This window comes from Budorcas taxicolor, chromosome X (genome assembly GCF_023091745.1).
Source record: "Budorcas taxicolor isolate Tak-1 chromosome X, Takin1.1, whole genome shotgun sequence".
NCBI lineage: Eukaryota > Metazoa > Chordata > Mammalia > Artiodactyla > Bovidae > Budorcas > Budorcas taxicolor.
Window position 1 is genome coordinate 130,909,418 of NC_068935.1, and position 19,314 is coordinate 130,928,731.

At 43.9% G+C, this 19,314-nt stretch overlaps 1 protein-coding gene across 2 annotated transcripts in view; it reads right to left on the bottom strand.

Annotated features, from left to right (window-relative positions):
- Positions 1–6,290: 6,290 nt before the first annotated feature.
- OFD1 (OFD1 centriole and centriolar satellite protein) overlaps positions 6,291–19,314 on the bottom strand; it is a 60,778-nt gene continuing 47,754 nt past the window's right edge. For both annotated transcript variants that reach the window (XM_052663134.1, XM_052663135.1), the window contains 8 exons: positions 17,328–17,927; positions 16,743–16,863; positions 15,180–15,280; positions 10,407–10,526; positions 7,982–8,139; positions 7,339–7,497; positions 6,724–6,794; positions 6,291–6,429 (listed from right to left, as the gene is read on the bottom strand). In XM_052663134.1, coding sequence (XP_052519094.1) covers positions 6,387–6,429; positions 6,724–6,794; positions 7,339–7,497; positions 7,982–8,139; positions 10,407–10,526; positions 15,180–15,280; positions 16,743–16,863; positions 17,328–17,927 — 1,373 coding nt within the window. In that variant the 3' untranslated portion in view covers positions 6,291–6,386. The remainder of the gene's footprint in view (positions 6,430–6,723; positions 6,795–7,338; positions 7,498–7,981; positions 8,140–10,406; positions 10,527–15,179; positions 15,281–16,742; positions 16,864–17,327; positions 17,928–19,314) is intronic.

Here is a 19,314-nt window from a genome sequence, read left to right on the forward strand (position 1 = left end):
CTCAGACTCACGTCCATGGAGTCCGTGATGCCATCCAGCCATCTCATCCTCGGTCATCCCCTTCTCCTCCTGCCCCCAATCCCTCCCAGCATCAGAGTCTTTTCCAATGAGTCAACTCTTCGCATGAGGTGGCCAAAGTACTGGAGTTTCAGCTTCCGAAGAAATCCCAGGGCTGATCTCCTTCAGAATGGACTAGTTGGATCTCCTTGCAGTCCAAGGGACTCTCAAGAGTCTTCTCCAGCACCACAGTTCAAAAGCATCAATTCTTCGGCGCTCAGCCTTCTTCACAGTCCAACTCTCACATCCATACATGACCACTGGAAAAACCATAGCCTTGATTAGATGGACTTTAGTCGGCAAAGTAATGTCTCTGCTTTTGAATATACTATCTAGGTTGGTCATAACTTTTCTTCCAAGGAGTAAGTGTCTTTTAATTTCATGGCTGCAGTCACCATCTGCAGTGAATTTGGAGCCCAAAAAAATAAAGTCTGACACTGTTTCCCCATCTGTTTCCCATGAAGTGATGGGACTGGATGCCATGATCTTCGTTTTCTGAATGTTGAGCTTTAAGCCAACTTTTTCGTTCTCCTCTTTCACTTTCATCAAGAGGCTCTTTAGCTCTTCTTCACTTTCTGCCATAAGGGTGGTGTCATCTGCATATCTGAGGTTATTGATATTTCTCCCAGCAATCTTGATTCCAGCTTGTGTTTCTTCCAGTCCAGCGTGTCTCATGATGTACTCTGCATATAAGTTAAATAAGCAGGGTGACAATATACAGCCTTGACGTACTCCTTTTCCTATTTGGAACCAGTCTGTTGTTCCATGTCCAGTTCTCACTGTTGCTTCCTGACCTGCATACAGATTTCTCAAGAGGCAGGTTAGGTGGTCTGGTACTCCCATCTCTTTCAGAATTTTCCACAGTTTATTGTGATCCACAAAGTCAAAGGCTTTGGCATACGCAATAAAGCAGAAAGGGAAGTGTTAAATGTTATCTGAGGGTTTAGGACTAAGACCATGACATAGGAGGCTCCTGAACTGCCCCTCCTCCCATGGACACACGACACAGGACACTGCACACCGAGCAGGTTTTTCTAAAAGAAAAAACTAGCTGGGCTACTCTTACACAATGAGCAGAAAACACCCACGTTGAAATGGACAGGAAAGGCTCAGACATAAGACTTACCAGAAACCCTAACTCTGGCACACCACCACACAATCTGGTGGGCACTCCCACCTCCACAATTCACCTTGAAGAGCAAAGGGTTCGGACCCCACATCTAGCACTTCCCCTTTTTATGACTCACCTACAGAACAGACCATGCCCCAAACACCTTGTTTAAGGTGTTTTGTGGTGTCCAAGAAACCCACATGGCTGTCACAGCCAGTTCTTACCCAGCTCGAGAGGACTCACCAACTCCTAAGTCTTTCCCTGAAAAGGGTCTATTTACATATATTAAAAGGCTGCCTAAAGTCAGGCTTCTAATTTAGCACACAGGGCACTGCCATCCTCCCCTGGGACCAAGAAAGCCACTGCATCCATGCTCTACCTGCTCTAACCACCCATGTCTCCAGGGAGGAGCTGGTACACTGATCTGTGTTCCAGCATCGGCACCTGCCACCCAGGGGACAGATCCGAAGACTATCTGGCTCTGACAGCCACCAGGACTGGCATTCACAAGGCCTACAGGATGTAGCAGCAGTTCTTACCAGGCACTGGAGTACGAGTACCCCTGTAGCTATGCACCCAGGCCAAGTGCAGAGGGAGCAGGCAAAAACCACTAGCTTCCAGGATCAGACCTAATGCTCATTTTCCCAGCTGCCATCTGAGAGGTCAGTTTCCCAATCAGCCTGCATCTACATGCTGACTGTGATCGTCCCCACTGCCACACTGACCAGTCCTGACAACACTCTCAACTACTAAGAAGCACCAAGAACAAAGAAGGTAGCTTGGACTACCATGAAGGTTTGAAAAGCAACGAAAAGCTTGGGCTGGGCTGAATGACAAAGTTCATCTCCCACAGAGACCACTCTGTTGAGACTGGGAGAGGTGACTGTTTTATCCAGTGTACAGAAACCAACACAGACAAAGAAAATGAAGAAAAAAATATACTATATTCCAAACAAATAAAACTCCAGAAATAGACTTTAATAAAATGGAAATAAGTGACTCACCTGAGAGTTCAAAGTAATAGTCATGCAGATGCTCATTGAGATTAGGATAACAATGCATGAACAAAGTGAGAATTTCAAATAGTATGTCTAAAAGCACCAAACAAATCATATAGTTGAAGAATACCTAGAAAATTCAACAGATGGGTTCAACAGCAGACTAAACAAATGGGTAAGCAAATTTGAAGACAGTCACTGGAATTTATCCAGTTAGAGGAGCAAATAGGAAAAAACTGAAAAAGAATTAAGATAATTTAAGGGACTTATAGGACACCATCAGGTAAACCAACTATATACATTATAGAGGTCAATGAAGGAGACAAGAAAGGGGCAGAAAATTTATTGAAACAAATAATGGCTGAAAACTTCCCTAATATGGGGAAAGAAATATTCAGATCCACAAAGTCCATAGTGTTCCAAAAAAAAAAAAAAAGGAATCCAAAGAGATATAAACACTGAAACACAATATTTTATTTGTTTGTTTGGCTGACCAGGGACTGAACCTGCAGTGGAAGCGTGAAGTTTTAACCTCTGGACTTCCAGAGAAGTCCCCAAGATACATTAATTTTGAATTGTCAAAAGCTACAGACAGGAAAGAATCTGAAAAACACCAAGAGATAAAACAACTTGTTACATATAAGGGAATACCTGGAAGACTACCAGCAGAAACTGTGTAAGCCAGAGGATACTGAAATGATGTATTCAAACTGTTCAAAGAGAAAAACTTTCAAGCAAGGATACTATACCCAGTTAAGCTGTGCCTCACAACTAAAGTTGAGAGAGATTTCCCAACAAGCAAAAGCTAAAGGGAGTTCATCACCACCAGAGCAGTCTTACAAGAAATGTTTAAAAAAAGTTCTTCAAGCTAAAATGAAGAGATGCTAATTAGTGACAGAAAACCTATCAAAGTACTAAACTCACTGGTAAATATAAAGTCAAAATACTCTAATGTTGTAATGGTGGTAGGTAAATCCCTTGAAACTCTAGCATAAAAATTAAAAGACAAAAGGATTGAAAATAACTATAATTTGTCAGTGGATACATGATGTAAAAAGATATAAATTGTGACATCAAATACAAAATGGGAAGAAGTAGTCTATAAATGTACAGCCTTTGTATATGTTCAAAATTATCAGGTTAAACTGTTATAAATATGTTTTATGTAATCCCCAGGGTAACAGCAAAGTGAAAAGCTATAGAAGATACACAAAAGATAAATGTACGTATAACATAACAGAAAACCATCAAATCACAAAGAACACAAGAAAAAAACAAGTGAATACAAAACAATAAAAAAAATTTAACAAAATGTCAAAAGCTAACATACCTATCAAAAATTACTTTAAAGGGACTCTGAAAAACAGAATGAACTGAATCACTTTTCTGTACACTTGAAACTAACATAACACTGTACAGTAACTTTACTTCAATTAAAAAAAATAGACAAATGGATTAAAAAAAAGAAAAACAAAAAAAAGACCCATAAATAATGCTGCTCACAAGAGACTCACTTTAGCTTTAAGGACAAACCGGATTGAAAATGAAGGGAGAAGACAGCTGGCAACTCATAGGCAGGATGCATCTGGATGGCCAGGCAGATACTTGTTGCTGGTCCCGATCTTCCTGGTGCACATTTCTCCACATGGGGCTTACTGAGAAGCCGGCAAGATTATTTCTGAATGTCCCTGGATGGGGTATGACAGCTGGGTAGGGGACAGATTCCTCCCTCCCCAACACACCTCCTGACCCATGCTTGGCTGATTCCGGGGACTGGAGTTCACTTCCGAGTTTCACCGTAGGTCAGCCTCAGCCAGCCCAAGGATGTTGAGCAATTGTCACCATCACCCTTGGTCAGTATCACACTTTGTGCACGCATGAAGAAAGTTTCCCTTTATCCCCCCCTTACTGCCACCACAACAAAAGAACATCCATAAATGACACAAATAAAAACATAGTAATATTGAAAAAATTTTTTAAAAAAGCAAAGAGGGGAAAATTCTATACAAATAGAAGCCAAAAGAAAGCAGAGGTGCTATACTTTTATCATACAAAGTAAACTTTAAGCCAGAGACTGTAACAATACACAAAGGAGGTCATAATGTAATGATATAGAGGTCAGTTCAGCAAAACATGTAACACTTGTAAATATTTATGCAACCAATATAAAAGCACCTATATTACAAAGTACAGTAATCAAAACAGTACGGTACTGGCATAAAAACACACACATAGATCAACAGAACAGAATATGGAACCCAGAAATAAACCTATGTATATATGGTCAACTGATTTCCAACAAAGGAGCCAAGACTATGTAAGAGGGAAAGAACAGTCTCATCAATAAGTGGTGTTGGGAAAATTGTATAGGCACATGCAAAAGAATGAAACCTGACCCCTATCTTACACCACACACAAAAATCAACTCAAAATGGATTAAAGACTTGAAGACATAAGACCTGAAACCACAAATTCCTAGAAGAAAACATACAGGGTAAACACTGGTTTTGATGAAGACTCTGATTTCATACCAAAAAGAAAAACAAACAAATGAGAAATCAAACTTTTGCACAGCAAAGAAAATAATCAACATAATGAAATGGTAATCTATATAATGGAATATTTACAAACCATGTTTCTGACAAGGGGATAACATTCAAAATATATAAAGAACTCCAATAACTCAATCCAACAACTCCAACTCTCACATCCATACATGACTACTGGAAAAACCATAGCTTTGACTAGATGGACCTTTGTTGGCAAAGTAATATCTCTGCTTTTTAATATGCTATCTAGGTTGGTCATAGCTTTTCTTCCAAGGAGTAAGTGTCTTTTAATTTCATGGCTGCAGTCACCATTTGCAGTGATTATGGAGCCCAAGAAAATAAAGTCTGTCACTGTTTCCATTATCTCCCCATCTATTTGCCATGAAGTGATGGGACTGGATGCCATGATCTTAGTCTTCTGAATGTTGAGTTTTCAGCCAGCTTTTCACTCTCCTCTTTCACCTTCATTAAGAGTCTCTTTAGTTCCTCTTTGCTTTCTAAGCCATAAGAGTGGTATCATCTGCACATCAGAGGTTACTGATATTTCTCCTTACAATCTTGATTCCATCTTGTGATTCATCCACCCTGGCATTTCACATCATGTACTCTGCATATAAGTTAAATAAGCTCAGTGACAATATACAGCCTTGACGTACTCCATTCCCTGATTCTGAAGCAGTCTGTTGTCCCATGTCTGGTTCTAACTGTTGCTTCTTGACCTGCATACAGAGTCCTCAGGAGGCAGGTAAGGTATTCTGGTATTCTCATCTCTTTAAGAATTTTCCACAGTTTGTTGTGATCCACACAGTCAAAGGCTGAAGTAGAAGCAGATGAAGCAGAATTATTTCTGGAATTCTCTTGCTTTTTCTATGATCCAATGGATGCTGGGGCAATTTGATCTCTGGTTCTTCTGCCTTTTCTAAATCCAGCTTGCACATCTGGAAGTTCTCGGTTCACGTACTGTTGAAGCCTAGCTTGGAGGATTTTGAGCTAGCATGTGAAATGAGTGCAATTGTGCAGTAGTTTGATCATTAGAAGCCTAAGGAATAATAAACACCCCCAAATCTCCTTCCTGTTTTAGTATGGAACTTAATGGCCAAACAAGCATCACCAGCAAAGACAACTAGCCCAATCTGAATATGTAAAGGGGAAGGAATACTCTAGGGTTTCACTGGAAAGACAGAGTAGACAGACCCTGCCTGTGTTATGCTCTTGGTGACCACTGGTTAGCACTGAAACTCTAGAATAGAAAAATATGTGTTTGTATTTTCGGGGACAAACCATAAGGAGAATGCCAGGGAAGATGGCCTCCTGTTTGACAGGTGGGAACCCAACACTTAAGAGGAAAGGACACAACTGAAAGTTCGAAAAGGGAGGCCTAGAACTTAACCAATAAGATAAGTTCTCAATAAGATATAACCAAAGACAAAAATGGAGAAAAAAATTAGCTCATTTCAGTGTAATGAAAGGCCTAAGAATGAGAAACCCTGAAGAGGTGTCACTTGACTAGATTATTTTTCATTTATACACTATAATAGCAAACAGAACCTAGGAGAAAAAAAAAATCACACTGGATTCCACATGATTTTTATTAAGCAGTTTGTCTCATTACAGAGAACTCACAGGCCGTTAGTTATGATATTGGAGTAAGAAGCTGGGCAGCCAACACGGTTACCAAATGTCATCTGGTTCCTCATGAGAAAAGGCCGCAAAACTAAATTAGGAAAAGACAAAAATTTTTTTAATCTGTTATATTCTTGTCAAGTTTCTTCTGTGATCTCTATCATGTTCTCATTCCTTTCCTGTGGGGTTTCTGCCCTTGCTCACAATTTTTATCAGTAATTTGACAGGTTAATAAAATGCAATAGATTTTTTTTTTTTTTAAGTCAGTCATTTTGACTGATTCAGTTACAGGCAGACTCAAATATCTGAACGCTTCCCTGGCTGAGAATGAACCAGCAATATGATAAATGGTTTGCATAAGAACACAATGTTGGGGACACCATACCTTTTGTCTTTGGTGTCACTAGACGGCAGTGTGTCCAACTGTGAGCTCTCTCGGACCGCCTTTTTGGAACTCTGACACAAAGAGGAGGGGGGAGAGGAATGTTGCAATTAGATGTATATTTATATTCATTTTTATTTAAAACTTTATGATTTCTATAAGAACTGTTTTTGAAATATATAAGTAACTGAGTCTATAAAAGCAGTGACTTTTAAACATGACATTCAGCAAGCACATCAGAATAAGCTACCTGGAAGGTATTCTCAACATAGTACATTAGACTTAGATAAAATATTACTGTCTCAGGACTAACTCATTCATTATTCAATCATAGAGCTTTCATTTTATTTATTTCTTGTTCTGAAAATAATAAGATATCCCAACTTTTACAAACTTTGACAAATCAAAACTTCTTCAATCTTTTAATCAAACAAAAGCCATGATTTGTCAGGAGTGTCAGATATTGAGAAGGCTGGAGCTCTATGTGACCTTCAGATTTTCTATGCTTTTCCCTTTGTCTCCAGTAGAGATGGCAGATCTTTACCACAAGGTTTTCAAGTAAACCACAGAAGCCCTCAGCACTCCCCACCCACAGACGCCCGTCCACAGCATCGGCACCTTATCTGTGGTGTCCTCGTCTGGATTCTGTTGCATGATTTTCATGTATTTCTCTAAAGGATTTTCACCACAAACAGATTTAGATTTGTCTTCCATTTCCTGAACACTTGATTCGTATTCTTTTTCAATTTCCAGCTTCAAAGATTGTTCAATTAGCCTCTGAAACAGATGGGTACCAGAATAGGAACTATACATCTTTTAGAACTTCTAAGGGTTGAGAAACACACAGTAATGTAATCCTGATCCTTTACCTACAACCTGCATGCCAGAGAATTGTTTTTTAATTGAAGTCACTGCTACCATCAAAGGGGCACAAGTGAAGTGGCCTGATTACCTGTCTGGGACCAGCCTAAGGGCCAGGAGCACATCAAAGTAAAGAGGACAGGGGAGCCCTGAAGCAAGAGGCTCTTTTTTTCACCTCATTTACAATGAGAAAATCAACCGCAAAACAAGGTCCTCCTCATTCATGAGCCTGTTGCGAGGCCCAAATGAGGATGCATGCGACTAGGCTGGCCCTGCTACCCTGAGCCAGAAGGCCTGTGTGCTCCACAGCTCTCCTCAGGCCGCCCAGGGCTGGTTTGCATCCCTCCTCCTCCTAGCACTTGGAGACCCAGGGGGCTCCCTCTCCCACCAGCATCATTACCCTTTCCTGATCCAGCTTTTCAAGTTTTTGCCGCTCCCTCTGCAGAGTTTCCTGCCACTTGCTCTGCCTCTGCTCTTCTCCCTGCCTTCGTTCCCTAGCCTGCTGTTCTCGGAGTTTTTCTTCTTCCTTCTGTTCTCCGAGTGGTTTCTGGTTGACACCTAATGGGACAGAAAATAAAGAACGAATAGCTTCCGGCAGCAGATTTTTCAGACAAGCGCGGGATGGGTACGCAGGGGTCTTGCCAAGCCCCAGGGAGACGGTGTGATTGTCAGCCACCTCTGCTGGCCTCCAAGCCCTCAGCCCCAAACCTGGCAGCGTGTCCCACCCACCTCGCAACTGTGTCCCCATCCCCTCCTTCCTCGCCGAGGGGAGCCCTATATTTCTGCCTCTGCATCTGGTTCTGAGCCTGCCAGATCCTTAACATTCTGACCCGATCATTCATCCCCATTTATTCCCACAACATTCTGGTCACTACCCCCATCCTACTTCCACATGGGTACAAGAGTCTCCTGCCCAGAGCAAGACAAAACCACTAACCACCCTCCCCTCTCCGCTCAGGCCGCCTGGCCATCACTCCATCCCCTCCAGGCGGATCCCTCCCTGGGGTTTGGGGTTGCCTCTGTCCCCATCATCCCCCACGTTTTCTCCTGTCCCTTTCTGGCCTCACACCGATGCTTCTATGGGGCGGTTCCCTGCCATCTGCACGTGGCAATCCCACAACGCTGGCTTCCTTTGCTGAGCTCACTCTACGCTCTGTCCACCAACCTCCAGGGCTTCGGGCTCCCACCTCTCCTCATCCTGCTGCTGCAGTGAGGGTCCTGACCACCCTTCACCCAGAGCGCCAACACCACAGGCTCTGCAGTCCCTGACACCAGTCTCTCAGCCTTCAAGCCAGTATGCTTCCTTAGCACCAGTCACCTCCTGAAGAGAAGGGAGGATGCACTGAGCACTGTCTCCACTCCAGTAGAGTCCAGACCATGGCAGCCGAGGCCCTGACAAGCGGTCTTTTCCTATCAGACTGACTTCCTCCACCATCACCGTCTCCTGCACGTCCAACCTCCACAAACCCCCTCCCAGCAGTTCACTGTCATCTGACTCCAGCTGCTCTTCTCGCCCCCGCCTTTGCTCCCACAGTCTCACCAGCTGGGTGTGCTCCCTCCCCATCTCTCCCCAGAAACCCCCCTCCTAATCCTAGCGCCCCCAGTAGCCCCTCTCCAGTGCCTGCCTTGTATGTGTCTATTTTCTGTTCCTTCTGGGCGTGGCCCAGGCTTCATTTGCTGACTCCTGAGAGCCCACAGCACAAGTCCCTGTGCCTCGTGGTTGAATTACCTTCCAATCCCACTGATGCTTATGCAGACTTTTCTCCTCCAGCCCTGGCTGAAAAACCTCATCTCTGAACTGTCCCCACCCCCAACAGTGTGGAGAAACAGACAAATTCTCTAGTTCACCCTGAATCTCTGTGCCAGACCCTGGTTCCACATCACCCATGGGAGACAACACAGGCTTGTCTGGCCCTTGATCCTGGCCATGAACCTGACTACTGGAGGCAGCCAGTACTCACTTCCATGGGCAGAAAGGCAATCTTCTGGTCGTTCCTGGGGGAGGAGGGTCACTCCTGAATGGTGCAGCCACACTTTTGAATACTCATTTTAGAAGACCTTATTATATCATCTAGTACCTCTCAGAGGCAGAACACCTATTTCCTCAGTTGGTTTCTCTTACTCTGTTATTTCTATTACCATCTCCTCCAGATGGCTGCCACCATCCCTACTGAGTAGACTGGGGCTCCTTGGTGATGGCTTGCTGACCACCCTCTCCTCCACAACCCCCCAACCCTGAGATGCTCCACAAAGCAGGGGCTGCTTGATTGCAGGATGCCCAGCCCCCAGGAAAGTGCCTGGCATAGAAAAAGCTCTTGATCAAGCCATCCTGAATGGATGTTTTCCACAGTGATTTACGCTGGACTCAGCAAAATCAACCCTCTCACAATCTTTCTTCTGTCAGCAATTCCTCCTGTTCCCGAGTACGTGACTTCACACTGCCTACAAGAGGCTTTGCACAGCTTTGGGGGAAGATGGTTTTACTAGTAGGTGGTTTTACTTGAAGAAAGGTATGTACGAGGCTTCAATGCTTTGGTCCCAGGAGAGAAAAGGATCTGTCCACTGGCCAAGGCCAGAACCACTTCCACATGCTGGTGAGGGAAGGGGGAGCCTGAAGAAGAGACGGGGAGAGAAAGTGGGCCAGACAGGACGGAGGGGTATAATGACCACTTTTCCTTCAATGTCATCACTATTTTGAAGACTGAAATGTAACAGGTTAACCATCCTAATTTTTTAAGGTATGAAGGAAGCAAACAGATAGAAAGAAAACAATATTAAATGTTATTATTGACATACCTCGTTAGTTAGAACAGAGGAAAACTCACCTGGGTACTGAAAGGAGATGGGCCTGGTGGGCACAGGGGCTGCAGCGTCATCCACGTGAAGCATGTCACCAGCATGATGGAGGCCCTCTCTCTCGAATTGCCTTGGCACACTCCATCCATCTATAAGAAGTGCAAGTGAGCCACCCCTAGCCCTCAGCAGCAGCAAGAGAAGAGAGGGTGGGGACAACCGCTTGCTGCGCACTGAAGTTTCAGACAAAGCAACTGGGCCAGCCCTTTCCTTACAGGGTTCCAGGAGCTCACTGGAGCCACTCGCCAACGTATCTGCTTCTCAAAGCATTCTTAGGAGATTCATTTGCAAATTTGACTTGTTATTCAGCAGGGAAATCAGTCTAGTGACAGCAGAATTCATCTGGCTTGGTGAAAGGCATCTGAATTCTATTTCAATAGCAGTGATTTAACAAAGTTACTGAAGTTGGTTCAAAGATTTCATAAAACATACTAAGCCCTTTCACTTCTCTGTTCAAAGTACTAGACATTCAGACTTGAGGATGAAGCTCTCAAGGCAAAACAATAGGTTAACACACAAATGTAAAGACTTTCTGTGGGATGGGATCAAGATGGTGGAGGAGTAGGTCGTGGAGCTCTCCTTCTCCCACAAACATGTGGAATGATTCTCACTACTACAAAAAACATCAATTAAACACTGGCAGAACACCTCAGACTTAAACAGAAGGGTAAGAAAAACTCTAGGTAACTGGGTAGGATGAAAGAAAAAAAAAAAAAAGGAAGGAATTGGGAGGGGACCTGCACCCGTGGGAGGGAGCTGTGAAAAAGGAAAGGTTTCCACACCCTGCGAGCTGAGGCTCAGCCTTCAGAGGTCAGAACCTGGGAGACAGCCTGAGGGGCTACAGTGTGGTGCGCCACAACCAAGGGAGTACAGCAAGAAGCCTGGATCAGCCAGGTTGTTCACGGGGTCACAAAGAGTTGCACACGACTTAGTGACTGAACAACAACTGATGGATACCTAGATTATTTCAAGTTTCTGGCTATTATGAATAAAGCTTCTACACCCGAAAACAAAAAAAGACTTGGTAAGCCAAAAAGAACCTCAGAGCTGGTTGACACTACATTCTAATTGTTTAGTGAAGTAGTAGGCTCCGAGGTAGAACAATCTAAGGCAGGACCAAAGTCAGGACAACAATTTCTAGTCTCTGAAGCTAATACTCCTTAATCTCCATTCTGTAACTAAGGAAGGTCTGAGGCAATTGATGGAATCCCTATAATTCAAAGAAAAGTCACTTAACATGTTCACGTTCCATAAAGTGGGGGGGGGGGGGGAGCAAATTTTAAGAAGTCACTTATTTTAAATCTGAGGCAATCCTAACCTTCACAAAATAAGGATTTATTTACAGGCTTCATTTACCCCATGAACAGTATGAAAAGGCAAAAAGATATAACACTGAAAGATGAACTGCCCAGGTCGGTAGGTCATGGAGCCCAATATGCTACTGGAGAAGAATGGAGAAATAACTCTAGAAAGAATGAAGTGACAGGGTCAAAGCAAAAACAACACCCAATTGTGCACATGACTGGTGATGGAAGTAAAGTCTGATGTTGTAAAGAACAATATTGCATAGGAACCTGGAATGTTAGGTCCATGAATCAAGGTAAACTGGAAGTGATCAAACAGGAGATGGCAAGGGTGAACACTGACATTTTAGGAATCAGTTAACTAAAATGGACTGGAATGGGCAAATTTAATTCAGATGACCATTATATTGACTACTGTGGGCAAGAATCCCTTAGAAGAAATGGAGTAGCCATCACAGTCGACAAGAGTCTGAAATGCTGTACTTGGCTGCAATCCCAAAAATGACAGAATGATCTCTGTTTGTTTCCAAGGCAAACCATCCAATATCACGGTAATCCAAGTCTATGCCCCGACCAGTAACGCTGAAGAAGCTGAAGTCGAACAGTTCTATGAAGACATACAAGACCTTCTAGAACTAACACCCAAATGTCCTTTTCATTATAGGGGACTAGAATGCAAAAGTAGGAAGTTAAGAGATACCTGGAATATAACAGGTAAATTTGGCCTTGGAGTACAAAATGAAGCAGGGCAAAGGCTAATAGAGTTTTGCCAACAGAATGCACTGGTCATAGCAAATACCCTCTTCCAACAAGATAAGAGAAGACTCTACATATGGACATCAGCAGATGGTCAATACTGAAATCAGATTTGATTATATTCTTTGCCGCCAAAGATGGAGAAGCTCTATACAGTCAGCAAAAACAAGACTGGGAGCTGACTGTGGCTCAGATCATGAACTCCTTATTGCCAAATTCAGACTTAATTGAAGAAAGTAGGGAAAACCACTAGACCATTCAGGTATGACCTAAATCAAATCCCTTACAATTATACAGTAGAAATGACAAATAGATTCAAGGGATTAGATCTGTTAGACAGAGTGCCTGAAGAACTATGGACAGAGGTTTGTGATATTGTACAGGAGGCAGTGATCAAGACTATCCCCAAGAAAAAGAAATGCAAAATGGTTGTCTGAGGAAGCCTTACAAATAGCTGAAAAAAGAAGAGAAGCTAAAGGCAAAGGAGAAAAGGAAAGATATATCCATTTGAATGCAGAGTTCCAAAGAAGAGCAAGGAGAGAGAAGAAAGCCTTCCTCAGAGATCAATGCAAAGAAATAGAGGAAAACAATAGAATGGGAAAGACTAGAGATCTCTTCAAGAAAATCAGAGATACCACGGGAAAATTTAATGCAAAGATGGGAACAATAAAGGACAAAAATGGTATGGACCTAACAGCAGCAGAAGATATTAAGAAAAGGTGGCAAGAATACACAGAAGAACTATACAAAAAAGATCTTCATGACCCAGATAACCATGATGGTATGATCACTCACCTAGAGTCAGACATCCTGGAATGCAAAGTCAAGTAAGCCTTAGGAAGCATCACTTTGAACAAAGCTAGTGGAGATGATGGTATTCCAGGTGAGCTATTTCAAATCCTAAAAGATAATGTTGTGAAAGTGCTGCACTCAATATGCAAGCAAATTTGGAAAACTCAGCAGTGGCCACAAGACTGGAAAAGGTCAGTTTTCACTGCAATACCAAAGAATGCTCAAACTACTACACAGTTGTACTCATCTCACATGCTAGCAAAGTAATGCTCAAAATTCTCCAAGCTAGGCTTCAACAGTACGTGAACTGTGAGCTTCCAGATGTTCAAGCTAGATTTAGAAAAGGCAGACGAACCAGAGATCAAACTGCCAGCATCCACTGGATCATTGAAAAAGCAAGGGAATTCCAGAAAAAACATATACTTCTGCTTTATTGACTATGCCAAAGCCTTTGACTGTGTGGATCACAACAAACTGGAAAATTCTGAAAGAGATGGGAATACCAGACCACCTTACCTGCCTCCTGAGAAATCTGTATGTAGATCAAGAAGCAACAGTTAGAACTGGTCATGGAACAACGGACCAGTTTCAAATTGGGAAAGGAGTGTATCAAAGCTGTATATTGTCACCCTGCTTATTTAACTTATATGCAGAGTACATCATGCAAAATGCCATGCTGGATGAAACACAAGCTGGAATCAAGATTCCTGGGAGAAATATCAATAACCTCAGATATGCAGATGACATCACCCTTATGGCAGAAAGCAAAGAGGAACTAAAGAGCCTCTTGAGCAAAGTGAAAAAGGAGAGTGAAAAAGCTGGCTAAAACTCAACATTCAAAAAATTAAGATCATGGCTTCTGGTCCCATCACTTCATGGCAAATAGATGGGGAAACAATGGAAACAGTGACAGACTTTAATTTTGGGGGCTCCAAAATCACTGCAGATGGTGACTGCAGCCATTAAAAAATACTTTCTCCTTGGAAGGAAAGTTATGAACAACCTAGACCGCATATTAAAAAGCAGAGACATTTCTTTGCCAACAAAGGACCATCTAGTCAAAGCTGTGGTTTTTCCAGTAGTCACATATACATATGAGAGTTGGACTATAAAGAAAGCTGAGTGCTAAAGAATTGATGCTTTTGAATTGTGGTATTGGAGAAGACTCTTGAGAGTCCCTTGGACTGCAAGGAGATCAAACCAGTCAATCCTAAAGGAAATCAATCCCAATATTCATTGGATGAACTGATGCTGAAGCTGAAGCGCCAATACTTTGGCCACCTGATGCAAAGAACTGACTCATTTGAAAAGACCCTGATGCTGGGAAAGATTGAAGGCAGGAGGAGAAGAGGACAACAGAGGATGAGATGGTTGGATGGCATCACTGACTTGACGGACAATAGTTTGAGCAAGCTCCAGAAGTTGGTGATGGACAGGGAAGCCTGGCGTGACTGACAGGCTTAGCTCTGATTTGCAATTGTTGTTGTTCAATCCCTAAGTCATGTCCCGGGTCTTTGTGACCCTGTGGACTGCAGCACACCAGGCTTCCCTGTCCTTCACTATCTCCTGGAGTGTGCTCAACTCATGTCCATTGAGTGGGTGCTGTCATCCAACCATCTCATCCTCTGTTGCACACTTCTCTTCCTGCCCTCAGTCTTTCCCTAACTTTGCAATTTAGTTATCCTGAAATTTTAAAAAAATGGAACTGAGAACCTAAAAATCTTCATGATACAAAAACATGGCACTATATCTGTATCACTGATGTTATCAGAAAATAAAAATGTGTTACTTTGTAACTGTTTTCCATTTTCTAGCAATCGGTGTTTTGCCAAAACATTTTACATTTTGAAACAAGTTCTATATACAAAAGCAAGTATTAATATTTAAACTTACATTCAAAAGATGGTTCAAATTCCTCGTTATCCTTAAAAACTAGCTTGTCCGGATTTGAAAATTCACTTTTGTCTTGAAGTTCTGTATGTCTTTGATAAAGACTGGATGGGAAGAATAAAATTCAAGAATGTGAAGCTTTAATAATGTAAGACACAAGAGCAGAGGGTGATGAAAAGCCTTTTGTGATTTGAGAAAATGCTTCAGAAAATTAATTTTTCGTGGACACATAGTGAATAGGAGCTACTCTGCACTGGGTGCTCTCCATGCACCAGACATCATTCCAAACCATTAATACGCATTAACTCAATCACTCTTCCACACTGCCTCATGCCATGAGTTGGGTACTACCATTGCTAATAAAGAATATCCTGGCACTCTCAAAGCTGTTCTGATGAGGAATTTTTATTTAAAGAACTTGAAAATTTTTTCAAAAAGCTCTTTACACCATTAGCATGAGCCAGCTGAAGATGCCACGCATCACAGTGCCCTAACTCGGCCCACATGTGTCCTGCCTCTCTTCTTGGCTTTAACACAGAAGAACCGATACAAGAAAAAATTACCTACTTTAGGACCAGACAAGCACCTGTGGTAGTTTTCAACTTTGTACAGTAGATGAACATCAACACACAGATGCCCACCAGGCCTGAGCTGAGAGAGGAGGAGTCAGAATCTCCCACGGTGGGGACCGGGCACAGGTAGAAGGCCCACCCTTGACTTGAATCTCAGCCTGCTGCCCACCCCTGCCCCCAAGTTTCTTGACACCATTAGCTTGACCCCATTCTGCTTCAGCCCGTGTATCCTAGGACTAACTACCACTTTTGAATTTATTTCAGTGATTGACACTGTGGAACCTTATTTATATTTAAATGCCTAAATATTTGTAAGTGACTTTTTAATGATGTACAAAACTATTTAACATTCACAGTGAATTGGTTTGCATTTGCAAATTTTTTATGTCTGTTTTATCTTTATAAACCAAGTCTCTTCACAGAACTATGACGATGCTTATTAATACCCAAATACATATACTATAGGTCTTCCCTGGTAGCTCAGTTGGTAAAGATTCCACCTGTAATGCAAGAGACCCCGGTTCGATTTCTGGGTTGGGAAGATCCGCTGGAGAAGGGATAGGCTACCCACTCCAGTATTCTTGGGCTTCCCTTGTGGCTCAGCTGGTAAAGAATCTGCCTGCAATGTGGGAGACCTGGGTTTGATCTCTGGGTTGGGAAGATCCCCTGGAGAAGGGAAAGGCTACCCTCTCCAGTATTCTGGCCTGGAGAATTCCATGGACTGTATAATCCATGGGGTCACAAAGAGTCAGACACGACTGAGTGACTTCCATGCATACATTATACATCAAGTTTAGCAAACAAGTAGAATGTTTTTTTCCTCCAGGCAATAATTCAAATGATTCTCAGAGATCATGCATCTTATAATCTGACTGCAAATTCTATCCTGCCACATGGTCTTTAACATCACCTAAAAATCCGGAGCCAGTCCTGGCTGAGACCACAGGAAGCTAACCAGCCTCAGCAGAGGCCAGGCAGAGAACGAGGTACTTACTTGGCTTTCTGCTCCAGAGGGCTGGAGAGCGAGTGCACCGAAATGTTGTGCCTGGACTCTGCAGGCAAAGGCTGTGGCTCTCTGTCAGGACAGGTGGCGGTGACAGTGGACCGGCCCAGACCTATAGGGCAGGAGGAACCAGGACAAGCACGTTATAGACTGCATGGAGAAGATGGCAGTGCAGCTTCTAGAGGTTTCTACCACTTTGAAAATGCATTCGATCATCTTTGCAAGCAGTGGGGTATGTGAAAATCATCCACAAAACTAACAATTCAGGCATGAAAATGAAACTTCAGTGATAACAGGAGAACACATGAAACTAACCAGCAGCCAAAGAAAAGCCACAGTCACTCTAAAAACCTCCACGTGCCAAGCAAAATGCCGGCACTTGACGCTCCATCCTATGGCCTCCACACCACCTGTAACCTGGGGTGGTGGAGTCAGGGTTCCCCAGGAGCCCACAGTTCAGAGGCTCCCATGACTCCCAGTTTATCAGCCTCCAGCTGCACTGTTACCCAGAGAAGAGGGGGGATGAGGAGCAACTGACCCCCATCCAGAGCATCCACAGGCCTGTCCATAGCTCACCTTCCAGGTACGTTTCACTTTTGAGGCTTCTCGCTTTGGGGAGTGGTGTGGAGGAGAGTCGTCCGGAGGCTGCGCTCTTGTGTGACCTTGAGGCCATGCTGCTGGGCACCTCAGACACCTCGCTCTCGTCCCCTCCTCGTGTGCTCACCAGAGGCTGCTGAGAGGTGACTCTGGCGTCCACAAAAACACACCTCTCGGGAGCAGCTGCAGTCATGTTCTTGAGAGTTCCCGGTAGACACAGCAAGGGTGGGCTCCTGGCTGCCAAGCGGCTCTTGGCAGGGCACTGACTGACCCTTTGTTGGTAGTTCTGGAAAGCTTTTTCCAGGTGCTCTGCTTCCTGCTCCAGCTCTCTCACCCTTACCTTAGTACTGGCTACAAACTCAAGGTCGGAATCAAGGGAACTTCCCTCTATGCTGGCATTTGGATATTTGGGGATCCGTGGTGTAACTGGGCCTGCTGTCGCCTCTTGTCTCAGAGGATTTTTCAAGAAATCCCCACTGATGTCGCCATCACGAGGCCTCACCCTGGTGCTCATTAACCAACTGATGGAGCGATTCAGCAGTGAGTGCCCTGGGTTGCGGTACACTTCGTTCTCTAGTGCTGCAGGTCACAAACAGAGAGTGTGAGACAAGAAAGGAAGAGGTAGAGAACCGAACTGAAATGTTTCAGCAATTTTTTTGTTGAAAAATCAGCTAGCACATTGAACAGTTTGTGGCATGTGATCAAGATGGTGGAGTAGTAAGATGTGAAGCTCATCTCTGCCCACAATACATCAACAATACATCTATGTGTAGAGTGATTCGCACAGAATATCTACTGAACACTGGCAGAAGACCTCAGACCTCCGAAAGGGCAAGAAAATCTCCATGGAACCAGGTAGGACAAAAGGGGGGGAAAAAGCAAGGAAGAAGTTGGGACAGGATCTGTATCCTCAGGAGGGTGCTATAAAAGAGGCAAGGTTCCTGCACCCCATGAGATCAGCCAAGATGGAGGTGAGCTCCAGAGCCTCTGGAGGAGAATGCAGCCTCTGGTGTGCAGCAGCTGGGAGGGAGAGACCTGCACAAAAGGTCAGCACCACTGCCCTGTACTCCCCAGCCCAAGACATGTATCCTCCCATGCAGGCAGGAGCTGGGTGCTGAAGCTCACACTTCAGAAATCAGACCCAGGGAGAGGGCTAGGGTGGGCTGTGTGGAAACAGCCTGAAGGGGCTGGAGTCTGGAGCAGTCGCTCCTGAGGGTGTACACGGAGGAAGCTTGGGCCGCCTTAGAGGCCAGGTGCTATTGATGGTTGGGGTGTGTGAGGGGTGGGACGCACCACTGCAGCTTCTTCCACTGTGCACGCTTTCAGGTGGCATGACACGGCCTACAGGAGCTCCAAGAGGGGTCACAAGCTGCAGCAACCGCCACCTGCATGCCACAGGCTTCAGGATCAGTTCTGAGCCTCTGCTGTGACTTACTCCCCACCTCAGGCCACAGAAGCAGTCTCGAATGGCCACCACTGCCGCCCTTCTGGGCTCCAGGAGTGGTCTCAAGCCGTTAATGATCCCATCACGTGCTCTGGGAGTGTGTGAGATCCTCCACCAATGCTGAGAACCTCAGGACTGGGCACCAGCCACTGCATCTGCACACCCCAATTATAAGGGGATAATGACCATGGCCAGCACACACTGAGCAAAGAGGTCACAGGCATCCATACCAAAAACAGCCCTCATGCCAAACAAACACTAAACCCACAGAAGCTACACAGTGATGCTTCCACATATAAATAGTCCTCCAAGACCACAATAGATATATTTCTCTTCTGTATGTTTGAGAGAGAAAATTAAGTAAAATGAAGCAAAGGAACCACTCCCAGTTCAAAGACCAAGATAATTCCCCTGAAAGTACAAACAATGAAACAGACCTCTTCAGTTTAACAGACACTGATTTCAAAAAAGATAATGAAAATACTAAAGGGATTAAGGAAAAGTATCAGTAAAAATGCAGAG